At 43.1% G+C, this 22341-nt stretch overlaps 1 protein-coding gene across 2 annotated transcripts in view; it reads left to right on the top strand.

Moving 5' to 3' along the window:
* The window catches only part of CUL1 (cullin 1), a 143820-nt gene that overhangs the window by 88495 nt on the left and 32984 nt on the right, over nucleotides 1–22341 (top strand). For both annotated transcript variants that reach the window (XM_068236336.1, XM_068236335.1), the window contains exons 3-7: nucleotides 12460–12634; nucleotides 12768–12935; nucleotides 16074–16124; nucleotides 19489–19579; nucleotides 21976–22139. In XM_068236336.1, coding sequence (XP_068092437.1) covers nucleotides 12460–12634; nucleotides 12768–12935; nucleotides 16074–16124; nucleotides 19489–19579; nucleotides 21976–22139 — 649 coding nt within the window. The remainder of the gene's footprint in view (nucleotides 1–12459; nucleotides 12635–12767; nucleotides 12936–16073; nucleotides 16125–19488; nucleotides 19580–21975; nucleotides 22140–22341) is intronic.

Raw genomic sequence — 22341 nt, 5'->3', positions numbered from 1 at the left:
GTAGGGGATTCAATTATTAGGTACACAGATGGGTAATCTGTCAAAGAAACCGTGAATGCCGGGTGCTCGGGTTCGGCATGTAGCGGAAAGAATTGACATATTGGGTGGGGCTGGGGAAGACCCGGCTGTCATGGTACTCATTGGCGCCAATGACAAAGTTAGTGGGAGATGGAAGGTCCTCAAAAAATGATTTTCAGGTACTTGCAGATAAACTTAAAGCAAGGACCTCCAAGGTGGTGTTTTCAGAAATACTGCCAGTGCCACGTGCTACATCTGAGAGACAGAGGGAGCTTAAGGAGTTAAAAAATTGGCTGAGAAATTTGTGTAGGAAGGAGGGGTTTGGATTCCTGGAGAACTGGGCAGACTTTGCAGTCGGCTACAGGTTCTACAGCAGGCATGGGCTGCATCTTAATGGGGAGGGTGCAGCTGCATTGGGGGAGTAGATGGCTAAACTGTTGGAGGAGATTTTAAACTAGGATCTGGGGGGAGGTGGGAGGGTAAAGTCTCAATATGTAGACAAGATAAGGTAAAAAAAGACAGTGGGAGTCTAACATTATGGGGGGTGGGAACAGTGTAAAGAGTAAGGAGGTTGGTAAAACTTCAAGTAGCCTATTTCAGGTAACCAAAATTGGAAAATGTGGTGGTAAAAATATAAAGTGCATGGTAACCAATGCTAGGAGCCTTGCAAATAAAATGGACAAACTAGAGTTCATTCTGATTGACAAAGGTTATGACATTGTGGGAATAACCAAGACATGAATGGATAAAAGCCATGATTGGATAGCAAATTTAGAGGAATACAATGTGGTTAGGAAGGATAGAACAGGGAAAAAAAGGTGGGAGGGGGTTGTCTCTTTGTTAAGAACTCTTTTACAGCTGTCCTAAATGATGAGTTGGATGAAGATTGCGAAGATGTGGAGTCCGTTTTGGTAAATATTCATGGTGGAAATAAAGGTTGCCAAACTGCAATTAGTACAGCAGATTGAAAAAGCTGCAAGTAAAAATGAGGTCATAGTTATGGGCGACTTCAACTTTCCAGACATTGACTGGAGTATTGAGGCTACCCATTCTGGTAAAAGCAGCAGATTTATGGCATCACTTCAGGACAATTACTTGACTCCAATGGTAATGGAACCAACTAGGGGGAATGCGTTACTGGATTTGGTCATTTCAAATAGATCAGATAATGTATCAAGTGTGCAGGTTCAAGAACATTTGGGAATAGTGATCACAACATAACGTTTGATCTGGTTACTGATGGGCAGCGGAACCACTAAAACTGAATTTTAGAAAAGCAAAGTTCAATCAACTCAGGCAGGCACTAAGTTTGGTGAATTGGGATAATGTACTACAAGGGGAGGACACTGAAGGGAAATGGCAAGCTTTTAAAATTATTCTCAATCAATATTGTAGTAGGTATATCCCATATGGAAACAAAACGTCTAGGAATAAAAAAAAAAAAGGCCTCTATGGATGAATAGAAAGGTTAGAGATAAAATGCAGGGGAAAAAGAATGCCTATAAGGTCCTAAAACGGGAGGGGACCGAGGCTGCATTAAGCAATTATAAGGAGTGCAATAAAAGTTGTAAAAAAGAAATTGGGCTGGCAAAGATTGAAGCTCAAAATCAAATCGCTAGGGATATCAAATCTAACCCAAAGAAGTTTTAGAAGTACATCAACTCTAAAAATAGAAAGGTTGACTGTATTGGACTCCTAAAGGATGAGGTTGGGAACTCAATGGTGGATGACCAAGGTAAGGCAGAGTTATTAAATGCTTTCTTTGCTTCTGTCTTCACAAGGGAAACCTCACTGTTGCAAATTACAGATGCGGAAGAGTCTCATTCTTCCAATTGTAATATTAAATACTTAACAGGAAGAAGTGAAGGCAAAGCTAAATGAATTAAAAATAGACAAGGCACCTGGCCCGGATGGCATGCATCCTCGGGTCCTAAGGGAATTCAGTTCTGTTATAGATAAACCTCTTTATCTTATCTTTTGTGACTCTCTTTCAACTGGCAGAGTCCCAGCCCACGTTTTCCCATTATTTAAGAAGGGCAAAAAATCAGATCCAGGAAATTATAGACCTGTAAGCTTAACATCAGTTGTATGCAAACTATTTGAGGGGTTACTAAGAGATACTATACATTACTTCATAGTAGAAAATCTTATTTCGCTGCATCAGCATGGGTTTACTAAAGACAGGTCCTGTTTGACTAACATGTTCAGCATTTATGAGGTAGTAAACTATTATTTCCAACTGACCCAATCTGATTTCTGATCGTTTTTCTGATTAATTTTGCATAGAAGGGATTAGGAAATCGATCAGAAAAACAATCTGAAATCAGATTGGACCTGTTGGAAATAATCAATTCAACTGTCAGTCTGATGGAAAATTGTATCGTCTGTACCAGGCACTACTGAATGGAAGAATAATGTAAATTTTGATTTGCACGCCATGTGGTTAATTATATTGGCCACATGTTTAGTGGGTACCAGTGTTCTGTTAACCTAAAACAGCATTACCTATGAGAGAAAGACAACCACAGCCAAGGGTCTTGTGTGAAACTATTTCCGCTTGTTGCCCATAGCAACCGATAAGTTTTCTTGTTTCGTATCAAACCATCACTATGACAAGAGTTTTTTTTAAGCAGGGAGGGGAACACTAGTCATTCTAACATACACAATAAGGAATGTACATGCGGGGCACAGAGCCACAGATTTCCTTTTTCCTTATGAAAAAACATGCATTTAGGGCTGGTGCACACCGAGCGGCTTTTTCAGCGTTTCTGCAGCCGCTTGCGGCTGCGGATACGCTTGGTCAATGTACCTCAATGGGGGTGTTCACACCAGAGCGGGAGGCGTTTTGCTGAAACGCATACTCCCGGGGTGAGGCATTTTTTGGATTGTGGATCCGTTTCTGCCTCAATGTTAAGTATAGGAAAAACGCAAACCGCTCTGAAAAACTGCAGTTCAGAGCGGTTTCCCAGGCGTTTTTGTTACAGAAGCTGTTCAGTAACAGCTTTACTGTAACAATACATGAAATCTACTACACCAAAACCGCTTCCCAAAACCGCAAAATGCTAGCTGAAACGATACAGAAAAATAACAAAAAGCGTTTCAAAATCATGCTAGCGGGTTTTGGTGTGCACCAGGCCTTAAAGGGAAGGTTCAGGGAGGGTGGTTAAAAAATAAAAATCAATTTCCACTTACCTGGGGCTTCCTCCAGCCCGTGGCAGGCAGGCTCCCGGTGGTCTCCAGTGGCCGACCCGACCTGGCCAGGCCGTCTGGCAGGTCGGGCTCTTCTGCGCTCCAAGGCCCGGCACTTCTGCGTCCCACGCCGGCACACTGACGTCATCGGACGTCCGCCGGGCTGTACTGCGCAGGCGCAGAACTACTGCGCCTGCGCAGTACAGCCCGGAGGACGTCCGATGACGTCAGCGCGCCGGCGTGGGACGCAGAAGTGCCGGGCCTTGGAGCGCAGAAGAGCCCGACCTGGCAGCCGGCCTGGCCAGGTCGGGTCGGCCACTGGAGACCACCGGGAGCCTGCGGAGCGGCGGCGAGGGCACCTCCTGCCTGCCACGGGCTGGAGGAAGCCCCAGGTAAGTGGAAATTGATTTTTAATTTTTAACCACCCTCCCTGAACCTTCCCTTTAAAATCGACATGAAATCTACAGACAACAAATGGCAAAGCAGCATGCAAGTCCTTATCTTTGCTCATTATATCTACATATGCAGGTCTAGCAAAAATGTGCTTTAATGGACATTGAAAGTGAATTCATACTGATTTTTAATCTTCAAAACCCCCTGCATATGTGAGTTTATGTGCCACCCCCTCCCCCAGTATACATTGAGGTAAGCACCTACACTCCTGTTTTATTGGGCCTTCTACTTGGGTTGTCTTCAACCACACTCATCAGACAAGAAGGGTGCAGAAGTATGTGCTAGTACTGAAGGCTTGTGCTCAGATTAGGGATATGGGAGTTGTGACTCATAGCACCAAGTGATGATCGGAAATATCATGAAAGTGACAGGCTTCGTTAGAACTTTTCCTCTATCTTTTTTTTTTTTTTTTTTTTTTCCTTTCTCTTTCAGGTTTTCTTGGAAGCGGTGTTAGTATCAAACAAAAGAAAAAGACTATCCCAGAAAACCGCACCTCACAACTTGTGCAATATAACAAAATGAGCTTTATTAGTACGTGTTGTAATGGGATTATTAAAACACCATTAAAATCAATAAGGCACTGGGGTGTATAAATGACACAATTATGCATAATGATATATTAATGTAACCAGCTCAACCCCCCAAAGTTGTCAGGTAAGCATGAACCAAAGTATCAAGGCAATATATCCTACAGTGCACAATGAATCACAGCTGGACCTGTTTAAATCCAGAAAAGTGCTGGTGCAAATTGAACCACAAATCATACAACATGGGGAAGAGAATAACAGTGACAAGTAGAAGGTGAAATAAATGGATCAAGTCTAAAGCTTTGTTCACATCTAAAATCGCAATGGCTGAGGCCAGTGTTTTGAGATTTTGCAAGTGATTCGCCCTCCCTCCCGTCGCTTACCTGCGCACTATGATTTTTTGTGAAGCGCTTTTCTAAGCGCTTTTGCAGAGCGGTTTGTTTTTTCACATCCTGACGCAAGTCAGGAAGGGAAGTCTTTGACCCGGAAAATAATAAATACAATGTATTTATTCTTAAAAGCGCAAACTCAATCGCTGCACAAAGCGATTTTGTGAGAGTTTTGTGTTTTTCCTATAGCTTCCATTGTAGCAAAATCACCCTAAAATGGTACAGGTAGCCCTTTGCTGAGCGGAGCGGAAAAACAAACCGCTCAGATGTGAGCACTCTCATAGGGAATCATTGCACAAGTGTTTTAGGTTTTTTTTTGGTTTGTTTGTTTTTAAATCCCTGGCTCTTAAAAAAAACAAAAAAAACTCCCTAGGTGTGAACGAGCCCTAAAGGAATGTGTCAGCAGACCAACACACCAAACAAGTGAAGAGAAGTGGGAGAGGGTGAAGTAACCACTGCATGCCACCCCATTCAGAATGCTGATGCAAGTGAGTTTGTGCAAAAGGAGAGCTTACCAGAACCAGAGAGAGGGGGGGATCGTGCACCACCAGGCAGGAGCTTTTTTCTGGATTTAAATAGGCCCAGCGGTCATTCATTGTGCACTTTATTGCATTGACACTTTGGTTCATGCTTACCTGACTATTTTTTGTATTGCATTATTCTTTGGGGGGGTTGAGCTGGTTACTTTAATATATCATTATGCATAATTGTGTTACTTATACACCCTACCCCAATGCCTTATTGATTTTAGTGGAGTTTCAATTATCCTGTTACAACATGTACTAATAAAGTTCATTTTGTTACATTGTACAAATTGTGTGGTGCGGTTTCCTGGGATCTTTTTTTCTTTTGTTTGGCACATGCAGTTATTGCTCCCTTCTGCACACACTAAAATGATTTTACATTGTTGAGCTTGACTTGATGTTGCTTGCCCATTATTGTAGGTGTATCTAAAGTGGTGTTAGGGCTGTTCACACTCGGATCATGAGGCGATTGCAATTTTGTGGCGCAATTTGTATTTTCTACATACTATTCCCCCCCCCCCCCCCCCAAACCTCTTCTTAACCCGCTGATTTTGTACTGCGATTCCTGTCAGAGAACGAGAATTGCAACTGTACATGTTGAAATGATGCAGAAAAGCTCCCCAGTGTGAACAAGGCATTATGCGTTTGTCCTAGACAGTGTTCAAACATCATGTAACTTGTTAGTATGAAATGACTGTTAAAAGTTAACATTTGTATGATGCACCATTAGTTTGTTCCTGTGTTTCTTTCAAAAGGACACTCACCTCAGCTATTGTTTATGTATTTTATTAAGATAAAGGGTGTTTGGATTAATATTATACTACCCTGAAACAAATATGCAGCCGTCATCTCGTTTTATAACTCTGAAGGCTTTTCATTCCTTGCTTGGATATTATTTTTATTATCCTTTTAAAACACTATTGCACTGACTTCTATACAAAATGTTATCCTTATGCTGATTTATAGTTACAGTGATGATATAATTGATCACACTATGTATTGTAACCCATACATTTTACTTCTGTCAGCTCAGTGAAAGGTGTGTAGCTTGTCAGTTACTTCATTTTGTGTGTCATTATTCCTTGATCTGTTGTATTTAATGAGACTCATATTATTGTAATTGCCTTTTTTCATACAATCGTACATTAATTTAATACCATTGTAATTCTGTTTTATAGAAGGCCACATGCTGTGAAAATTGTGGAAAATGCCATGAGCAATATTGAGACTGTGGGATCAATTTAAACAGATTTATTTTAGTATCTGTCTTGTAATTGAATAAAGCTAGACAAAAAAAACCTGTACCAACATTACATTTTGTTTTGTATTTTACATTTTGGGTTGTGTCTCAAATTTTAAATACCAGTTGATTAGCAGCCCTGCTGATCTATTTGGCTGCAGTGGTGTCTGAATAACATCAGAATAACATGCAGCTAATTTTGGCAGATCTGACGATGTCAGAAACGCCTGATCTGCTGATGCTTGTTCAGGATCTATGGCTAAAAATTTTAGAGGTAGAGGATCAGCAGGGTAGTTAGCAGCCAGGCAACTGCTATTGCTTAAATGGAAATAAACATGGCAGCCTCCATATCCCTCTAGCTTCAGTTGTCATTGCGTGTGTGAGTGATTCAGGCACTACTGCAGCCATAGAGATCAGCAGGACTGCCAGGCAAAAGGTATTGTTAAAAAAGAAAATAAATATGGCAGCCTCCATATACCTCGCAAACACTTCCTCCCATGCCACTCATCCTGACGAAGCGCAACGTCCCGCGTACTGAGTGCTCCAGCTGGCTTTAGCAGCAGTTTGAAATGGCGCTGCGCAGAGAGTGAGCCTTTCTCAACTTTGGGAGAATAAAATCTTGGGTTGGACGCGAAAGTGGTGAGATACCAGCAGTGAATCTGCATGTACCATACAGCACCTGGCCATCAATATTTGCCTAGTGACTGTCCGGTTTTTGCATGCAACCTGATTTAACATACTACTGTACCCTCAACGATCTCTGTCCCCCCACTCTGAAGGAACAGTGGATATTGGTACTGGTACCAGAGTGGATGTGATATGAATCGGAGTGTTGGGGTATGCACGAGGAGCACACCGTAGATAATTTAATGTGTTTTTATGGCGAGGTTGTTTAAATTTTTGCACGTGTTTGATTTTAACATGCAACGTCTTATTTGATTTTAATGTGAAATATTCGATATTTACTAAAAATAAATAAGCATTCTTTTGTGAATTGCATTGCAGAAAAATATATATATTTTTTAATTGGTCTGTCCAGAGCACAGGTGTCAAACGCAAGGCCTGCGGGCTGAATCCTCCCCTCCACACCATTTCATGTGGCACTTAGAGCTTCTAATGTGCATGCTTGTAAGAAGTGAAAGAAAGGAGAAAATGGAAAGCACCAACCTGTGCTGCATACATACTCAAAGTAATCTAGAAGCCACAGCATAGACTGGTGCCTTGGCGCTTTTTTAAGCGGCACCTGGTGTTTGGAGACAGCTGGCTGTAGCTGACGTGTGTGTACACGTGATTTTTTTTTTTTTTTTTTTTTTACTTGTGTGCATGTACACATCCATAAACCCTCCCTATCTCATTTTGTCACTGGTTATATACAGGTAGGGGGTTAGCCCACATGCATGCAATGGTGTCTTTGCCCTTCACATTGATTCCTCCAGAAGCTGTGAGCAATGTTTCTTTTTATGTAAAATGGCTATTTGTAGTGTCTACTCCAATCACCCACCTGCCTGGGCAACCTACAATACAAATATAACTTCCAGTGTGCTGTGAGCACGTTGACAAAATATACAACACAGGTTGGTGCTCCCCACCACAGATGAGTGTGCAAATTTACAATGGCAATTACTGTATGCTTCACTGTATGCATCACATTGCACTTCTAACTTGCAATGCCCACTTTTCTCCACACTTGCATTGCGTTCTTATTGCAATGCCGAGTGTATAGTGTGCAAGACCCTGAAGGTCATTTTACACTTAATGCTTTGGTATGCATTAGTATGTGTTAGTACGCGTTGCTGCGCGTTTTTTTCCATAGCAGTGCATTGTGAAAAAGATTTTGGTTAAAACACATGGAGCTGTGCCATAGGAAAACATGGGCATTACTTTCATGATCAATTTTCTTTCAGTTGTAACTGAGAGCAGCTGATTAAGTGTAACAGGGGACTCTTGTTCTCATGTAAGAGGATTGCAAGGTGTACTGCAGTCTGACTTCACCTGACTCCATGGAGTTTAGGGCTTCTACCACTTTATACAGTGATGTGAAAAACTATTTGCCCCCTTCCTGATTTCTTGTTCTTTTGCATGTTTGTCACACTTAAATGTTTCTGCTCATCAAAAACCGTTAACTATTAGTCAAAGATAACATAATTGAACACACAATGCAGTTTTAAATGATGGTTTTTATTATTTAGTGAGAAAAAAAACTCCAAATCTACATGGCCCTGTGTGAAAAAGTGATTGCCCCCCTTGTTAAAAAATAACTTAACTGTGGTTTATCACGCCTGAGTTCAATTTCTGTAGTCACCCCCAGGCCTGATTACTGCCACACCTGTTTCATTCAAGAAATCACTTAAACAGGAGCTATCTGACACAGAGAAGTAGACCAAAAGCACCTCAAAAGCTAGACAGCATGCCAAGATCCAAAGAAATTCAGGAACAAATGAGAACAAAAGTAATTGAGATCGATCAGTCTGGTAAAGGTTATAAAGCCATTTCTAAAGCTTTGGGACTCCAGCGAACCACAGTGAGAGCCATTATCCACAAATGGCAAAAACATGGAACAGTGATGAACCTTCCCAGGAGTGGCCGGCCGACCAAAATTACCCCAAGAGCGCAGAGAAAACTCATCCGAGATGCCACAAAAGACCCCAGGACAACACCTAAAGAACTGCAGGCCTCACTTGCCTCAATTAAGGTCAGTGTTCACGACTCCACCATAAAAAAGAGACTGGGCAAAAATGGCCTGCATGGCAGATATCCAAGGCGCAAACCACTTTTAAGCACAAAGAACATTAAGGCTCCTCTCAATTTTGCTAAAAAAAAAAACATCTAAATGATTGCCAAGACTTTTGGGAAAATACCTTGTGGACCAACGAGACAAAAGTTGAACTTTTTGGAAGGTGCGTGTCCCGTTACATCTGGCGTAGAAGTAACACAGCATTTCAGCAAAAGAACATCATACCAACAGTAAAATATGGTGGTGGTAGTGTGATGGTCTGGGGTTGTTTTGCTGCTTCAGGACCTGAAAGGCTTGCTGTGATAGATGGAACCATGAATTCTACTGTCTACCAAAAAATTCTGAAGGAGAATGTCTGACCATCTGTTCTTCAACTCAAGCTGAAGCAATCTTGGGTGCTGCAGCAGGACAATGACCCAAAACACACCAGCAAATCCACCCCTGAATGGCTAAAGAAAAACAAAATGAAGACTTTGGAGTGGCCTAGTCAAAGTCCTGACCTGAATCCTATTGAGATGTTGTGGCATGACCTTAAAAAGGCGGTTCATGCTAGAAAACCCTCAAATAAAGCTGAATTACAACAATTCTGCAAAGATGAGTGGGCCAAAATTCCTCTAGAGCGCTGTAAAAGATGCGTTGCAAGTTATCACAAACGCTTGATTGCAGTTATTGCTGCTAAAGGTGGCCCAACCAGTTATTAGGTTCAGGGGGCAATTTCTTTTTCACACAGGGCCATGTAGGTTTTGAGGTTTTTTTTCTCAACGAATAATAAAAACCATCATTTAAAACTGCATTTTGTGTTCAATTATGTTATCTTTGACTAATAGTTAACGGTTTTTAATGAGCAGAAACATTTAAGTGTGACAAACATGCAAAAGAATAAGAAATCAGGGAGGGGGCAAATAGTTTTTCACATCACTGTATATTCCCTTGCAATGCAAATGGGGAAAAAAAGTACGTGCTAATTCAGATACCTTTTTAAGCAGTGCAGGCATTACTAAACCTTATTATAAAGTTCGGATTTGTGGTAATAATAAAACGTGATATGGTGGAGTCTTGGTATAGTAAACTCAGTCCCTAGGTCCCAACCATGTGCCTGTATGACAAATGCAATGTATTCTGATATATGTAGCAAAAACAGAAGGAAGGGGAGCACCAATCCAACAACAGTGAATGCAGCATGCCAAAGTCACACCCAAGAGACTGGCACTGCTATCTGCAATTATAGCTTATTCCATAAGAAGGCAGCAGTGACTGCTGTTTCGAGTATACAACTCTTTATTAAACTGCTCAGTGCTTCTGATATATGTAAACTTCTGATATGGCCACGTTTCTTGGAGTTTGCTATAAAGGGATTCTTCTGTACCATCTAAAATAGTATATGGTTTATGGTAGCCTCCCTGGCGTTCTATTTCCCCAGGATTTCCGTGCAAAAAGTGGTTCAATTAATTCACAATAATTTTCAACCCTTTTTTTTTTTTTTTTGCAATCATTTTTTATTTATATTGAATTCAATACAGGTTATTGTATTGAATTCAACTAAAGTGTTTCCTGCGAGATGTTGATGACGCTGTGCGACCCTGGTGTCATCAACGCCGATCGCCGGGGGACATGTCATCGCCCAGGGAGAAGCAAAATCCGCACAGGGACATGGAAGAAGGCACTGGGGAAGCTATCAAAGGTACACGACGAAGGATCAGCACGCCAATGGTGAGTATAATACCCAGATGTGTAGCCAGGTGTATAGGGAGCCACATGTAGCCAGATGTCAGGGTAGCCAGGTGTGTAGCCAGGTATAGTGTGCCAGGTGTAGTGTAGCCAATTGTGGGGTGCCAGGTGTAGCCAGTTATGGGGTGCCAGGTGTAGCCAGTTATGGGGTGCCAGGTGTAGCCAGTTATGGGGTGCCAGGTGTAGTCAGTTATGGGGTGCCAGGTGTAGCCAGTTATGGGGTGCCAGGTGTAGTGTAGCTAGTAATGGCGTGCCAAACTACCCCCCCAACACCTTCCCCCAGGCTGTGGGTGGCCAGTGGGGACCCCCCTTCTGGGCAGGGAGTTGTCCCTGTTCTTTGCAGGCTGTGGGTGGCCGGTGGGGACCCTCCTTCTGGGCAGGGGGTTGTCCCTGTTCTTTGCAGGCTGTGGGTGGCCGGTGGGGACCCCCCTTCTGGGCAAAGGGTTGCCCCTGTTCTTTGCATGCTGTGGGTGGCCGGTGGGGACCCCCCTTCTGGGCAGGGGGTTGTCCCTGTTCTTTGCATGCTGACCCCCCTTCTGGGCGGGGGGGGGGGTGTCCCCGTCCTTTGCGGGTTGTGGGTGGCCTTTCCCTCCCCCCCTCCCATCCCCCGTGCAAGCCCCCCTTCCCCCTGAACCCCTACCCTCGGTGTGAGTCCTGTTCTACTCACCCAGGCTGTCTCCAGCGGCGGTGGCAGAATCCCTTCTTCCTCCATCCCCGAAGTCTCATGCTCTGTGTAATTATCACTACGAGGCTTGGTGACGTCACCGAGCCTCGTAGCAGTAACGTCACAGGCCGGGACTTCGGCATTGGAGGAAGAAGGGATTCTGCTGGCGCTGCTGGAGACAGCCTGGGTGAGTAGAACTGGACTCGCACCGAGGGATGGGGTTCAGGGGGAAGGGGGGGCTTGCACGGGGGATGGGAGGGGGGGGGAGGGAAAGGCCACCCACAGCCGCAAAGGACGGGGACACCCCCCCGCCCAGAAGGGGGGTCCCCGTCGGCCACTACCAGCCTGCAAAGAACAGGGACCCCCGCCCAGAAGGGGGGTCCCCATCAGCCACTACCAGCCAGCATAGAACGGGGACACCCTCCCCCCTTCCTGCACAGAGGGAATCCCCGCCGGCCACTACCAGCCCGCATAGGGAATCCCCCTGCACAGAACGGACACCCGTCCGCACACAAAGGGGGAATCCCTGCACGCAGCACATTCTCTGCCCCGCCAGCTGCACAGGGATTCCCCAGGGTGGCTGTATGCTTGTTCTGTATGCTGTGGGTAGCACAGATCGCTATCCACAGCGTGCAGTCAGGCATCCAGCCATCCTGGGGAATCCCTCTGATGAGGGAAAATTGCAGCGGGCGGTGCAGAGAAACAGGAAATCTCCCTGGCGGGATTGACGAGCTGAGCTCGTCCAAAACACTTTCAGCAAGTTTTGCTGGACGAGCTGAGCTCGTCCAGAACGCTAGGGAGGTTAACTGTATTTCCACCATAGGAGATTGTTTTGGCGTTGTGATTTTTGAAAGCGAATTTGTACAACATTTGAATTTTGTGTTTATTTTTTTTCCTGTGTGTGTTAATAATTTTATCACTTTCTTGTATGATGTATCCCTGTAACCTGGTGTCTGCAGTTATTTCTGTTTGGTCCTTAACTTGGTCTGCCAGTCATGTTTATAACTACTGCACTAGTGTACACCAGTCTAACCAAGCGCGGGGTGCTGGTGTGCCACCATCAAAGTCTAAGAAGGGGCAGACTCCTGGAGGGGCCCAGTTTGTTGGTCTTGAACTGTACAAAAGATTGAAAGAATTCTTGAAGAGCTACTTGACAAATCTCCTAAAGGTAAAGATATGCAAAACTCCATGAAATTGTCTTGACTAGAGTTACTGCAAAATAACCTAGATTTTAAGGGCATGATCATAGAAGTCACTTGAAATGTGTATGATGAGCAGCTTTACATGTGTTTACTCTTCAGGATGGAGAGGACCTTATGGATGAAAGTGTACTAAAGTTCTACACACAGCAGTGGGAAGATTATCGGTTTTCTAGCAAAGTATTGAATGGTATTTGTGCATATCTGAACCGGCACTGGGTTCGACGTGAATGTGATGAGGGGCGCAAAGGAATATATGAAATTTATTCGGTGAGCATTTTTTTTTTATATATATTTTGGCTAATTCCGTAGAGAACTAAAGCTGTATATTCAGGCAGCAGATATTTTGAGGAAGACCTAATGGCGCTGTACATTTAGCAGAGCCTTTCACTTTTTTTAATGTCTCTGATGCTATATTATCGTTACATTGTTTTGCATACATTTTTTTTCCTAGTAACAGCTTTTAAAGTGGACCTCCACATTCGGTTGAACAGCAAGGAGAACGCCAGCGCATACCACTAAGGCTGCATCTGAAATGACCACCAGCTCAGTGTGCAGCACCTAAATAGATTTTCTGCACACTTTGCATTCAATTCAGATGCAAATCATATGCAAATCTGCTACTACTTATTATGCAAACATGAAACTCAGGAGGGGCTGGGAGCAGCTAACCTGACAGTTACATAGTTACAAAGTTAAGAAAAGGTGGGGGGGGGGGGGGAGGCTGCGCGTCCCTAAACACATGCTGCAATTGAATGGTTAATCGCACAGGTATACACCGCCTCTGCTAGACTGAAAAATGCATGCCCTGCATCCAAGACAAGTGCTAACATTTATTAAACTAGGAGGAACTTTAGCTTTCAATATGGTTTGCATGCAAAAGTATATTATACTAGACACTTGCGCCACGGTAAGGCAAAGGTTTAGGTCACTTGCCCGGAGGTTTGCCTCACCGGCGCAAGTGTCTAGTATAATATACTTTTGCATGTAAACCATATTGAAAGCTAAAGTTCCTCCTAGTTTAATAAATGTTAGCACTTGTCTTGGATGCAGGGCATGCATTTTTCAGTCTAGCAGAGGCGGTGTATGCCTGTGCGATTAACCATTCAATTGCAGCATGTGTTTAGGGACGCGCAGCCTTTCCCCCCCACCTTTTCTTAACTTTGTAACTATGTAACTGTCAGGTTAGCTGCTCCCAGCCCCTCCTCCTGAGTTTCCTGTTTGCATAATAAGTAGTAGCAGATTTGCATATGATTTGCATCTGAATTGAATGCAAAGTGTGCAGAAAATCTATTTAGGTGCTGCACACTGAGCTGGTTGTCATTTCGGATGCAGCCTTAGTGGTATGCGCTGGCGTTCTCCTCCTCGCTGTTCAACCAAATGTTTAGTTACACATTTTTTTTTTTGCTTAGCTTCTCCCAAGGTTTTAAATTTAGGTTAGGTCACTTGCCCGGAGGTTTGCCTCACCGTGGCGCAAGTGTCTAGTATAATATACTTTGCATGCAAACCATATTGGAAGCTAAAGTTCCTCCTAGTTTAACCACCTTAGCGGTATGGACGAGCTCAGCTCGTCCATTACCGCCAGAGGGTGCCACTCAGGCCCTGCTGGGCCGATTTTGATGAAATAAAGAGCAGCACACGCAGCCGGCACTTTGCCAGCCGCGTGTGCTGCCCGATCGCCGCGAGCAGCGGCGAAAGAGGGTCCCCCCAGCCGCCTGAGCCCTGCGCAGCCGGAACAAATGGTTCCGGCCAGCGCTAAGGGCTGGATCGGAGGCGGCTGATGTCAGGACGTCGGCTGACGTCACTCCGCTCGTCGCCATGGCGACAGGAGAAGCCAAACACGGAAGGCTGCTCATTGCGGCCTTCCGTGTTACTTTTGGCCGCCGGAGGCGATCAGAAGAACGCCTCCGGAGCGCCATCTAGTGGGCTTTCATGCAGCCAACTTTCAGTTGGCTGCATGAAATAGTTTTTTTTTTTAATTTAACCTCCTTGCCGGTTTTCCCGACCTGAGCTCGGGGTAGAAAAAACAAGCTATTAGCGGTGATCCCGAGCTCAGGTCGGGGTATGCATTGCAGAGCCTTACTTGTGGTTGTGGAGTCCCGCGCGCGATCTCGCTGCACAGCGGGACTCCAGCCTCTCTCCCCGACAGTGTGGGGTCTTTCCCTGGCCGCCGGGATCCCCCATGTCCCAGCTATTCTTCCGGGGACCCGGCAGCCAGTTGGAGCAGCGCAGCCGTAGTGGTGGCAGCAGAGCGGTGGTGGCAGCGTGACGTCATCGGGGGCGGGGCTAATATTGAAAACGAACTTCTCTATATTAGAGAAATATAGAGAAGTTCGTTTATATGTATATTAGCGCCATCTTGTGGACAAAGAGAAAACTGCAGCACAGGAGCCCAGGAAGGTACCTTTTTTTTTTTTATTTTGCTGCAGATCTCACTGCCAGAATGATTTTTTTTTTCAGGTTTTAGGGTCTGAAAGAGTGAAAAAAAAATTGCACCGCTTTTAGACCCTAAAATCTGGAAAGAATCAGACCGCCAAGGAGGTTAAAAAAAACCCTCATGCAGCCGCCCTGGCGATCTTAATAGAACGCTAGGGTGGTTAATAAATGTTAGCACTTGTCTTGGATGCAGGGCATGCATTTTTCAGTCTAGCAGAGGCGGTGTATGTCTGTGCAATTAACCATTCAATTGCAGCATGTGTTTAGGGTCGCGCAGCCTTCCCCCCCCCCCCCCACCTTTTCTTAACTTTGGACCTCCACATTCGTTGAAAATTGCTACACATCTGGAATATCTGTGCTCTGCAGGAATGTAATGTTCTTCTAGCTATGAATTGTGACAACAATGCTCTGTACTACTACAATCTGTACTTTGGGGAGTACACAGAGCTGTGAAACTTTCCTCACTGCTGAATAATTAGCTGCACAACTTAGGCTGGATTCACACTTGTCTGGGGAGCTTGTTACTTATTTTCAGCAGCCTCACATATCACAGCCTCTGTTAGGCTGTAGACACACTATGAGCACTTTCTGGGAGCTTTTCTGGCAATCAGAGCCTCTCTTATTGACTTGCGGTAAAATTGCCTCGATCGCACTTACAAAAAGTCTTGCAACTGTACTACACCCCCCTCTCCCTATTGCTGAACACACAGAGCAGCTGTCTGGTCTATGCACACAGCATGACTCCTCAGAAAAGAAGGGCTGATGAGATATTTAGGGAGACTGGGCAGGGCTGCAGATTTGACCATGTTGTGGTTAACAGAGATTTTGAGGTGAGAAATAACAAGAGGACATTACATATTTCTTTTAAGGATAGAATAGTGAAGTTATAACTCTGCTTTGCTACAGAATCCTTGTTTTTAATGTGTTGAATGCAAAGTACACTCACTGATCCCAGACGTCTCTGCTTTCCAGCTCGCCTTAGTCACTTGGAGAGATTGCCTTTTCCGGCCCTTGAACAAACAGGTAATGGATTTATTTGTGATCTTTTTTACAGCCATTGATAAACTGATGATGTGTCGCCTTATGTAAGAACACGTTTGTTTGTATGCTTTATAATATGGGCACCATAGAGCCATAGTGGGGGGGGAATCACCAGTACTTAGGGAATGGTGTACTATGGATTTCATGATGTATAATCTATTAAAAATCGATGTGCCACTGCAGGAAGAATAGATCCCTCTCTTTTTGGCACATAGGTTGACAGTCTGCCAGTGTATGGCACGCTTACGTTTCATGACTATATAGACTTTGTAAAGCATTGTGGAATGCATTCTTTATAAATGCTTTACAATAATGATAATTTTGAGTCTGAAGGACCAGATATTTCTCTTGAATTAAAACTAGCTATGCCTACATGCACGCTTTTCATAGAAGTTTTTGTTCTGATTTGTGATGACTTTTGAACTTCTGGTTATATTTGAGCAAGACAGGTCTCTATCTGAAAGCGGTATCACAAAATGATTTTTAAAAAATCCAGGGTGTAAAGCATATTTGATATGTCAAATGAAGCTGTGGGAAGTAGTTAATAATAATAATAATAATAATAATAATATAAACATTCTAATTTTTTGTGTAGAGCTTTTCATTTTTCGGGCTCAAAGTGTTAGAGAGCTGCAGCCCCTAGGGTGCGCTCAGTAGGCCACCCTGCAGGGAGTCTTGCTTACAGAATAAGTACTGGCTTACTGAATAGGAAGAGATTCAAACCCTGGTCTCCTATGTCACATGTGAACCCCTTAACTAGTACAACTATCCCAGCCAGTTACAAGGCGACAGTAAAAGCTACCTCCTATTTTTTTGCGTTTGTTTCGAGAGACTGCAAAAATCTATTAACCCTTCGCACTCTTGCATGCAAATGTTCAAACAAATGCAGTCACAGATTCACTCATCCAGGCACAACTGTTATCCCTACAGCTAAGTTAAAAGCCCGGGGTCTTAGTTCACAGAAGAATGCATTCTTATGCTTAGTCACCTATACTGCGCAGAAGTACCCAGGTAAACATAGGTGTCCTAACTCTGGCCCTGTAACATGCATAGTGCAGACATGCATACACATTCATTGCATCAAACCTATCAATGGATTAGGAGCACACATCCTGACGTCCTCTCCTGGGACAGATAGTGCATCTTGCCAATCGCACAAGGGAGCTAACGTAATGTATCCATGTGCACCATGCACATACACCAGCATAAGCTGTGTGCATGCTGACAAACACATACAGGGGAAGGAGGGAGTGCACTGAATTAGACCCTAGCCACAGGGGTCAGTAACAAGAAAAAATACATATATCCAGGCACATCGCCTCTAGTTAGGACATTATATAAGTTATTAAGGAAAGGCATTCGTCTGTGAACTAAGGCCCCCGGCTTTTAACTTAGCTGTAGGGAAAACAGTTGTAGCTGGATGAGTGAATCTGTGACTGCATTTGTTTGAACATTTGCATGCAAGAGTGCGAAGGGTTAATAGATTTTTGCTGTTTTCTAGCCACACCCCCTTCAACACCTGCCTTTCCTCAAGAACTTATTTAATTTCCTAACTAAATGCGATGTGCCTGGATATATGTATTTTTTTTTTTTTATTTGTTTCGAGAGACTGTCATGATGGATCACTCGTCAGATAATCATTCATAGTCAGCAATGTGTACATAGCTTTACCAGCTCAGGACTGCGGAGGTTTGAATCTACGCCGCACCTAGTAGTTCATTTGCGATGCAGATTTCCGCAGTCCTGAGCCGATCACTGCTCGCCACGGCTGCAGACTCACTCGGGTTTCATATGACAGCTTAGCTTCTTCCTATAATCAGATGATTACTGGGAGCCAAATACAGTGATCACTGAACGGCCGCATAAAAAAAAAAAAAAAGGTTCTGGTCCTTAACCTTCCCAGCGTTCAATTTCCCCAGGATTTCTGTGCAAACAGTGATAAAATTTATTTTTAAAACTTTTTTTTCCTGTAACTTGCCAAAATGTGTCAAGCAAGGGTCTAGTATACAGTGCAGGAGAGTATTGATGTGTATGCATGTTTATACTGTTCACAGCATGTTTTTTTGAACGGACATTTCTGTCCATACCGCTAGGGAGGTAGCCAGAGCCTTGCGGTCCATAATTGGTTAACAAAGGTTGGATGCTGTCATTGGATTTTTTTTCTGTCTGGAGAGAAAGCATCCCATGCTTATCAGTGGAAGCAGATAGCAACTGTGGCTACAGGGGTCTTCCTCTGATTCCCTGCATAAGGGCTTGTTCACAATTGAGTGGGAATTGTGCGAGTCCCGCTCACCGCAAACCGTTACCGTTTCGTTTTTGTTTAAAAAAAAAAAGTTTTATTGGACAAATTGGTCATGATATACAAACCGGGTAATCAAGAGTTGAAGCATATACAACAAGGCGAGTGGTACAGAGTGAGTTTACAAGAAAAGTAACAGTAGATGTAAGTTTTGAAAAGTACATTACCATGGCAACAAAAATACAGAACATGCACAGTAAACATTTTTGCATGTTTTTTCATTCCACAATTTAGGATAAGGGACACTGCACATGTAGTGGGTAATGAGGAAGTTGGAGAGTCCACAATAGCTGAGTGTGATTCTATGACATATTAAAATCTGCTTATAGGTTCAAAAATTAAAAAAAATAAAAATAAAATTGAAGATATTCCAAACTCAGGTCCTCTCACACCATCTATCCCATATTAAATGAAATTGTTTCAAACGACCTCTATGCTGATATACCAGCTACCAGTTTTTAAAAACCGGTAGCCCATGTAATCCTATGGCAGTGTTCTCACTGCCGCGATCGCAGGCGTTTTGCGGTGATCGTTAACTACAAACGCTCTACATGCAGTGTTATGGCAGCGATTCCTAAGCGATCGCAATTAGCATGTATAGAACCGCTAATCGCGAGCGCTCCCAAAACGCTAGTGTCCAGTGATTTTTCCCTGTCAATCACGGAAAAATCACTCCCGCAAAACGCTAGCGTTAATCATTAGCATTTTGCGATTTTAGATGTGAACAGGGCTTTAAAGATTGGGTCCTGTGTTTTGCTTAATCTTATCGCACATGCTACAGCTGCTTGATAAAAGAACACTGTAATGAATTTTCTGTACACTTTCATCCTCCCCTTATTAGGGTGTTTCTGTTATCTTGTGACTTGTAAATTCCCCATTTGGTGCTTTGTTCATATATTGTATGTTTTTGTACATTGTACAGCGCTATGGAAGATGTTGGCACTATATAAATTACAATATAAGCACAGCTTGTGTTTTTTTCTAAACCGAGATCAATTCTGTAACAAGAAAAATTAAGCGGTTACATGTATCCATTTTCTGTTCTAGGTGACAAATGCAGTTCTCAAGCTAATTGAGAAAGAACGCAATGGAGAAACCATAAACACCAGGCTTATCAGTGGAGTTGTACAGTCTTATGGTAAGATCCTGAAACCATATTAGATTGATTTTTACTTGTTCCTTTTTAACTTGGTATGATGATAAATGTGACTGTAATTTTTAACCTAGATTTGCTGTTGCCAATTCAAAAACCTATGCAGGAATTTAACTCAAAGCAGTATTTTGCTGTTCTTATTGAAGTTTATTTTTTGTTATAAACTGAAGCCCATTTATAAAGAATAGTGCACACTTTGTTTTATAAGAACGATAAACCCAGAGTTGCCAGTTATGTGGATCCTGCAGTCACCCATAAGGTGTAGGAAAAATGACTCGTCTTGTGTAGACTAGGACAAGGAACCTGTATTGGGGTACAGACACACGGCAGCGCTTTTCGATCAGTTTTTAAAAACATGCTCCCATTGGCTTGCAGTAAAATCGGAGCAAAATTGCCATGATCGTGATTTTTTTGAAAAACCGCGATTGTGGCAATTATGCAGTGATTTTTACAGAGAACCAAGGTGTTTTTTTGGAGGGGAAGATGGGACACAGAGGCATGTTCTCTGCCCCATGACATGCCTCTATGTCCCCACACCGCCACTCTCTGCCCCCACCACGCATTATAGCCCCTGAGATTAGTGACAATATTTGTTGCTATCTCTGAGGTAAACATGTGGGAGAGGGATTCCCTGTTCAAAACGCCCACAAGGAGCGTTCCTGCCGGGTTTCCAGAATTGCCATTAAGCAGCTCTCATTCCCTGGCCTCTCCCCCACCTCCTTGCATGCTGTGAATGAGAGAATTAAACTCTCATTCCAGCGTCATGACCCGGGGTAACGAAAGTGAAAGTGGGCCATTGCGGCCCACAGGAGTGGCGGTTTTGGAGGTTACCTGATCCGCTCAGCCACCTCGGGCTCTCTTTAATACAAGTCAGTTGGAGCATGTTTTTTAAAAACGAAAACTGATCAAAAGCGCTCTTCAGTGTGTGTCTGCCCTTAGTGATGACACACGTTAGTAACATAACATGGACACATTGCTTCACACAAGTGCACCACTTTAAATGTGAACATGACATAGATCATGTTGTTATGACAGACCTGGAGAACCATGTTGGTCCCATTCCTTGGACTGTTACAAGTTCTAATATTTTTGTTTTTAAAACAAATGGTTCTGGGTGAAAAGATATTATTGTTCAGGGCCAGCAAGCCATTTTATGGTCTCTGATCTGGTGCTGGGCATAGTCGCTCTGCAATGTTAAATCTGGGTAATGTTGACACTGCCTCTGGGGCAGTGCGATCTAATGCAGTGCGGTATCCCAAAGCACTGCATGCAGCGGGTTACCACATAATGCGCAAGTTAACAGCGACACTGAAGCACACTTTTCATTCACTGTTGCAACGCAACTCCGTAGAATGTGTGGTGCGACTTTTACGTTACGTCAACCAGATCCGTACAAAGGATTTTATTACTTTGGAAAGTTTTACTTTGAAAATAATATATTACAAGTTATACTTAAACAATTTTTCTTTAAAAATTTTCTTTGTTAATTTTAGTTGGCCTTAAAGGAGAACTGTAGTGAGAGGCATATGCAGGCTGCCATATTTCTTTCCATTTAATCAATACCAGTTACCTGGCTATCCTGCTGATCCTCTGCCTCTCTAATACTTTCAGCCATAGGCCCTGAACAAGCATACAACAGATCCGGTGTTTCTGACATTTTTGTCAGATCTGACAAGATTAGCTGTATGCTTGTTTCTGGTGTGATTTAGACACTACTTCATCCAAATAGATCAGCAGGGCTGTCGGGCAACTGGTATTGCTTAAAAGGAAATAAATATGGCATCCTCCATATACCTCTCACTACAGTTCTCCTTTAAAATTACAGCAAAAGGCTTTATGTGGTATTAGTGCATGTTCATAGCAACCTTTTTTTTGTGTGTGTTAAACTGTGCTTACCACACTTTGACTGAGAACGTTTGAAGGAAATTGATTTTGACTTGTGATCTATTTATTTTTGTTGGTGAATTAGAGCAGTGTTTCTCGACATTTTATTGGTATGTACCCCTTTTAAAACCCTGTACTCACCGAGGTACCCCCTAGCATAGTAAACATTATCACAAGTACCCCTTGGCAAATATATATTTCATCATAGTACATAATTGGTTCTAAACAATTTCCAAGCATTTACTATTGCTTTTTTTAATTAGCTAAAACACTAATTTGGCATTGTTTAAATAAGATTTATCATTTTCTAAAACTCTCAATTTGTTATTCTTGGTTGAGTATATCAAGCCCAAGTACCCCCTGGAACCATCAGAAGTACCCCCTGGGGTACGCGTACCACATGTTGAGAACCTAGGAATTAGAGAACAATCATCCTGAAGATTGCTAACAATGCTTTCCTAAAACCTTAGCCTGATCGTGTTCTTCTCTATCTGCAGTTGAATTGGGCTTGAATGAAGATGATGCATTTGCCAAAGGCCCTACGTTGACTGTGTACAAAGAATCTTTTGAGTCCCAGTTTTTGGCTGACACAGAGAGGTTCTACACAAGAGAGAGCACAGAATTTTTACAGCAGAATCCAGTTACAGAATACATGAAGAAGGTGAGTTTAGAGCAGATAAATAATAAATATTTACAGCTGTCCTGAGGTGACTACTCTTACACTGTAATGAAGAAATGCAATGTAACTATCGGTTTTACAGTGCATACCTATGTGGGTGGAGTAAACATGATAAATGTTTAAGGACACTTGAAGTTAGTGGAAATAATGGAAGCTGCCATATTTATTTCCTTTTTAACAATGC

This window comes from Hyperolius riggenbachi, chromosome 5 (genome assembly GCF_040937935.1).
Source record: "Hyperolius riggenbachi isolate aHypRig1 chromosome 5, aHypRig1.pri, whole genome shotgun sequence".
NCBI lineage: Eukaryota > Metazoa > Chordata > Amphibia > Anura > Hyperoliidae > Hyperolius > Hyperolius riggenbachi.
Note: the sequence above shows the minus strand (reverse complement) of the source record. Positions and strands in the feature narration are given on the sequence as shown.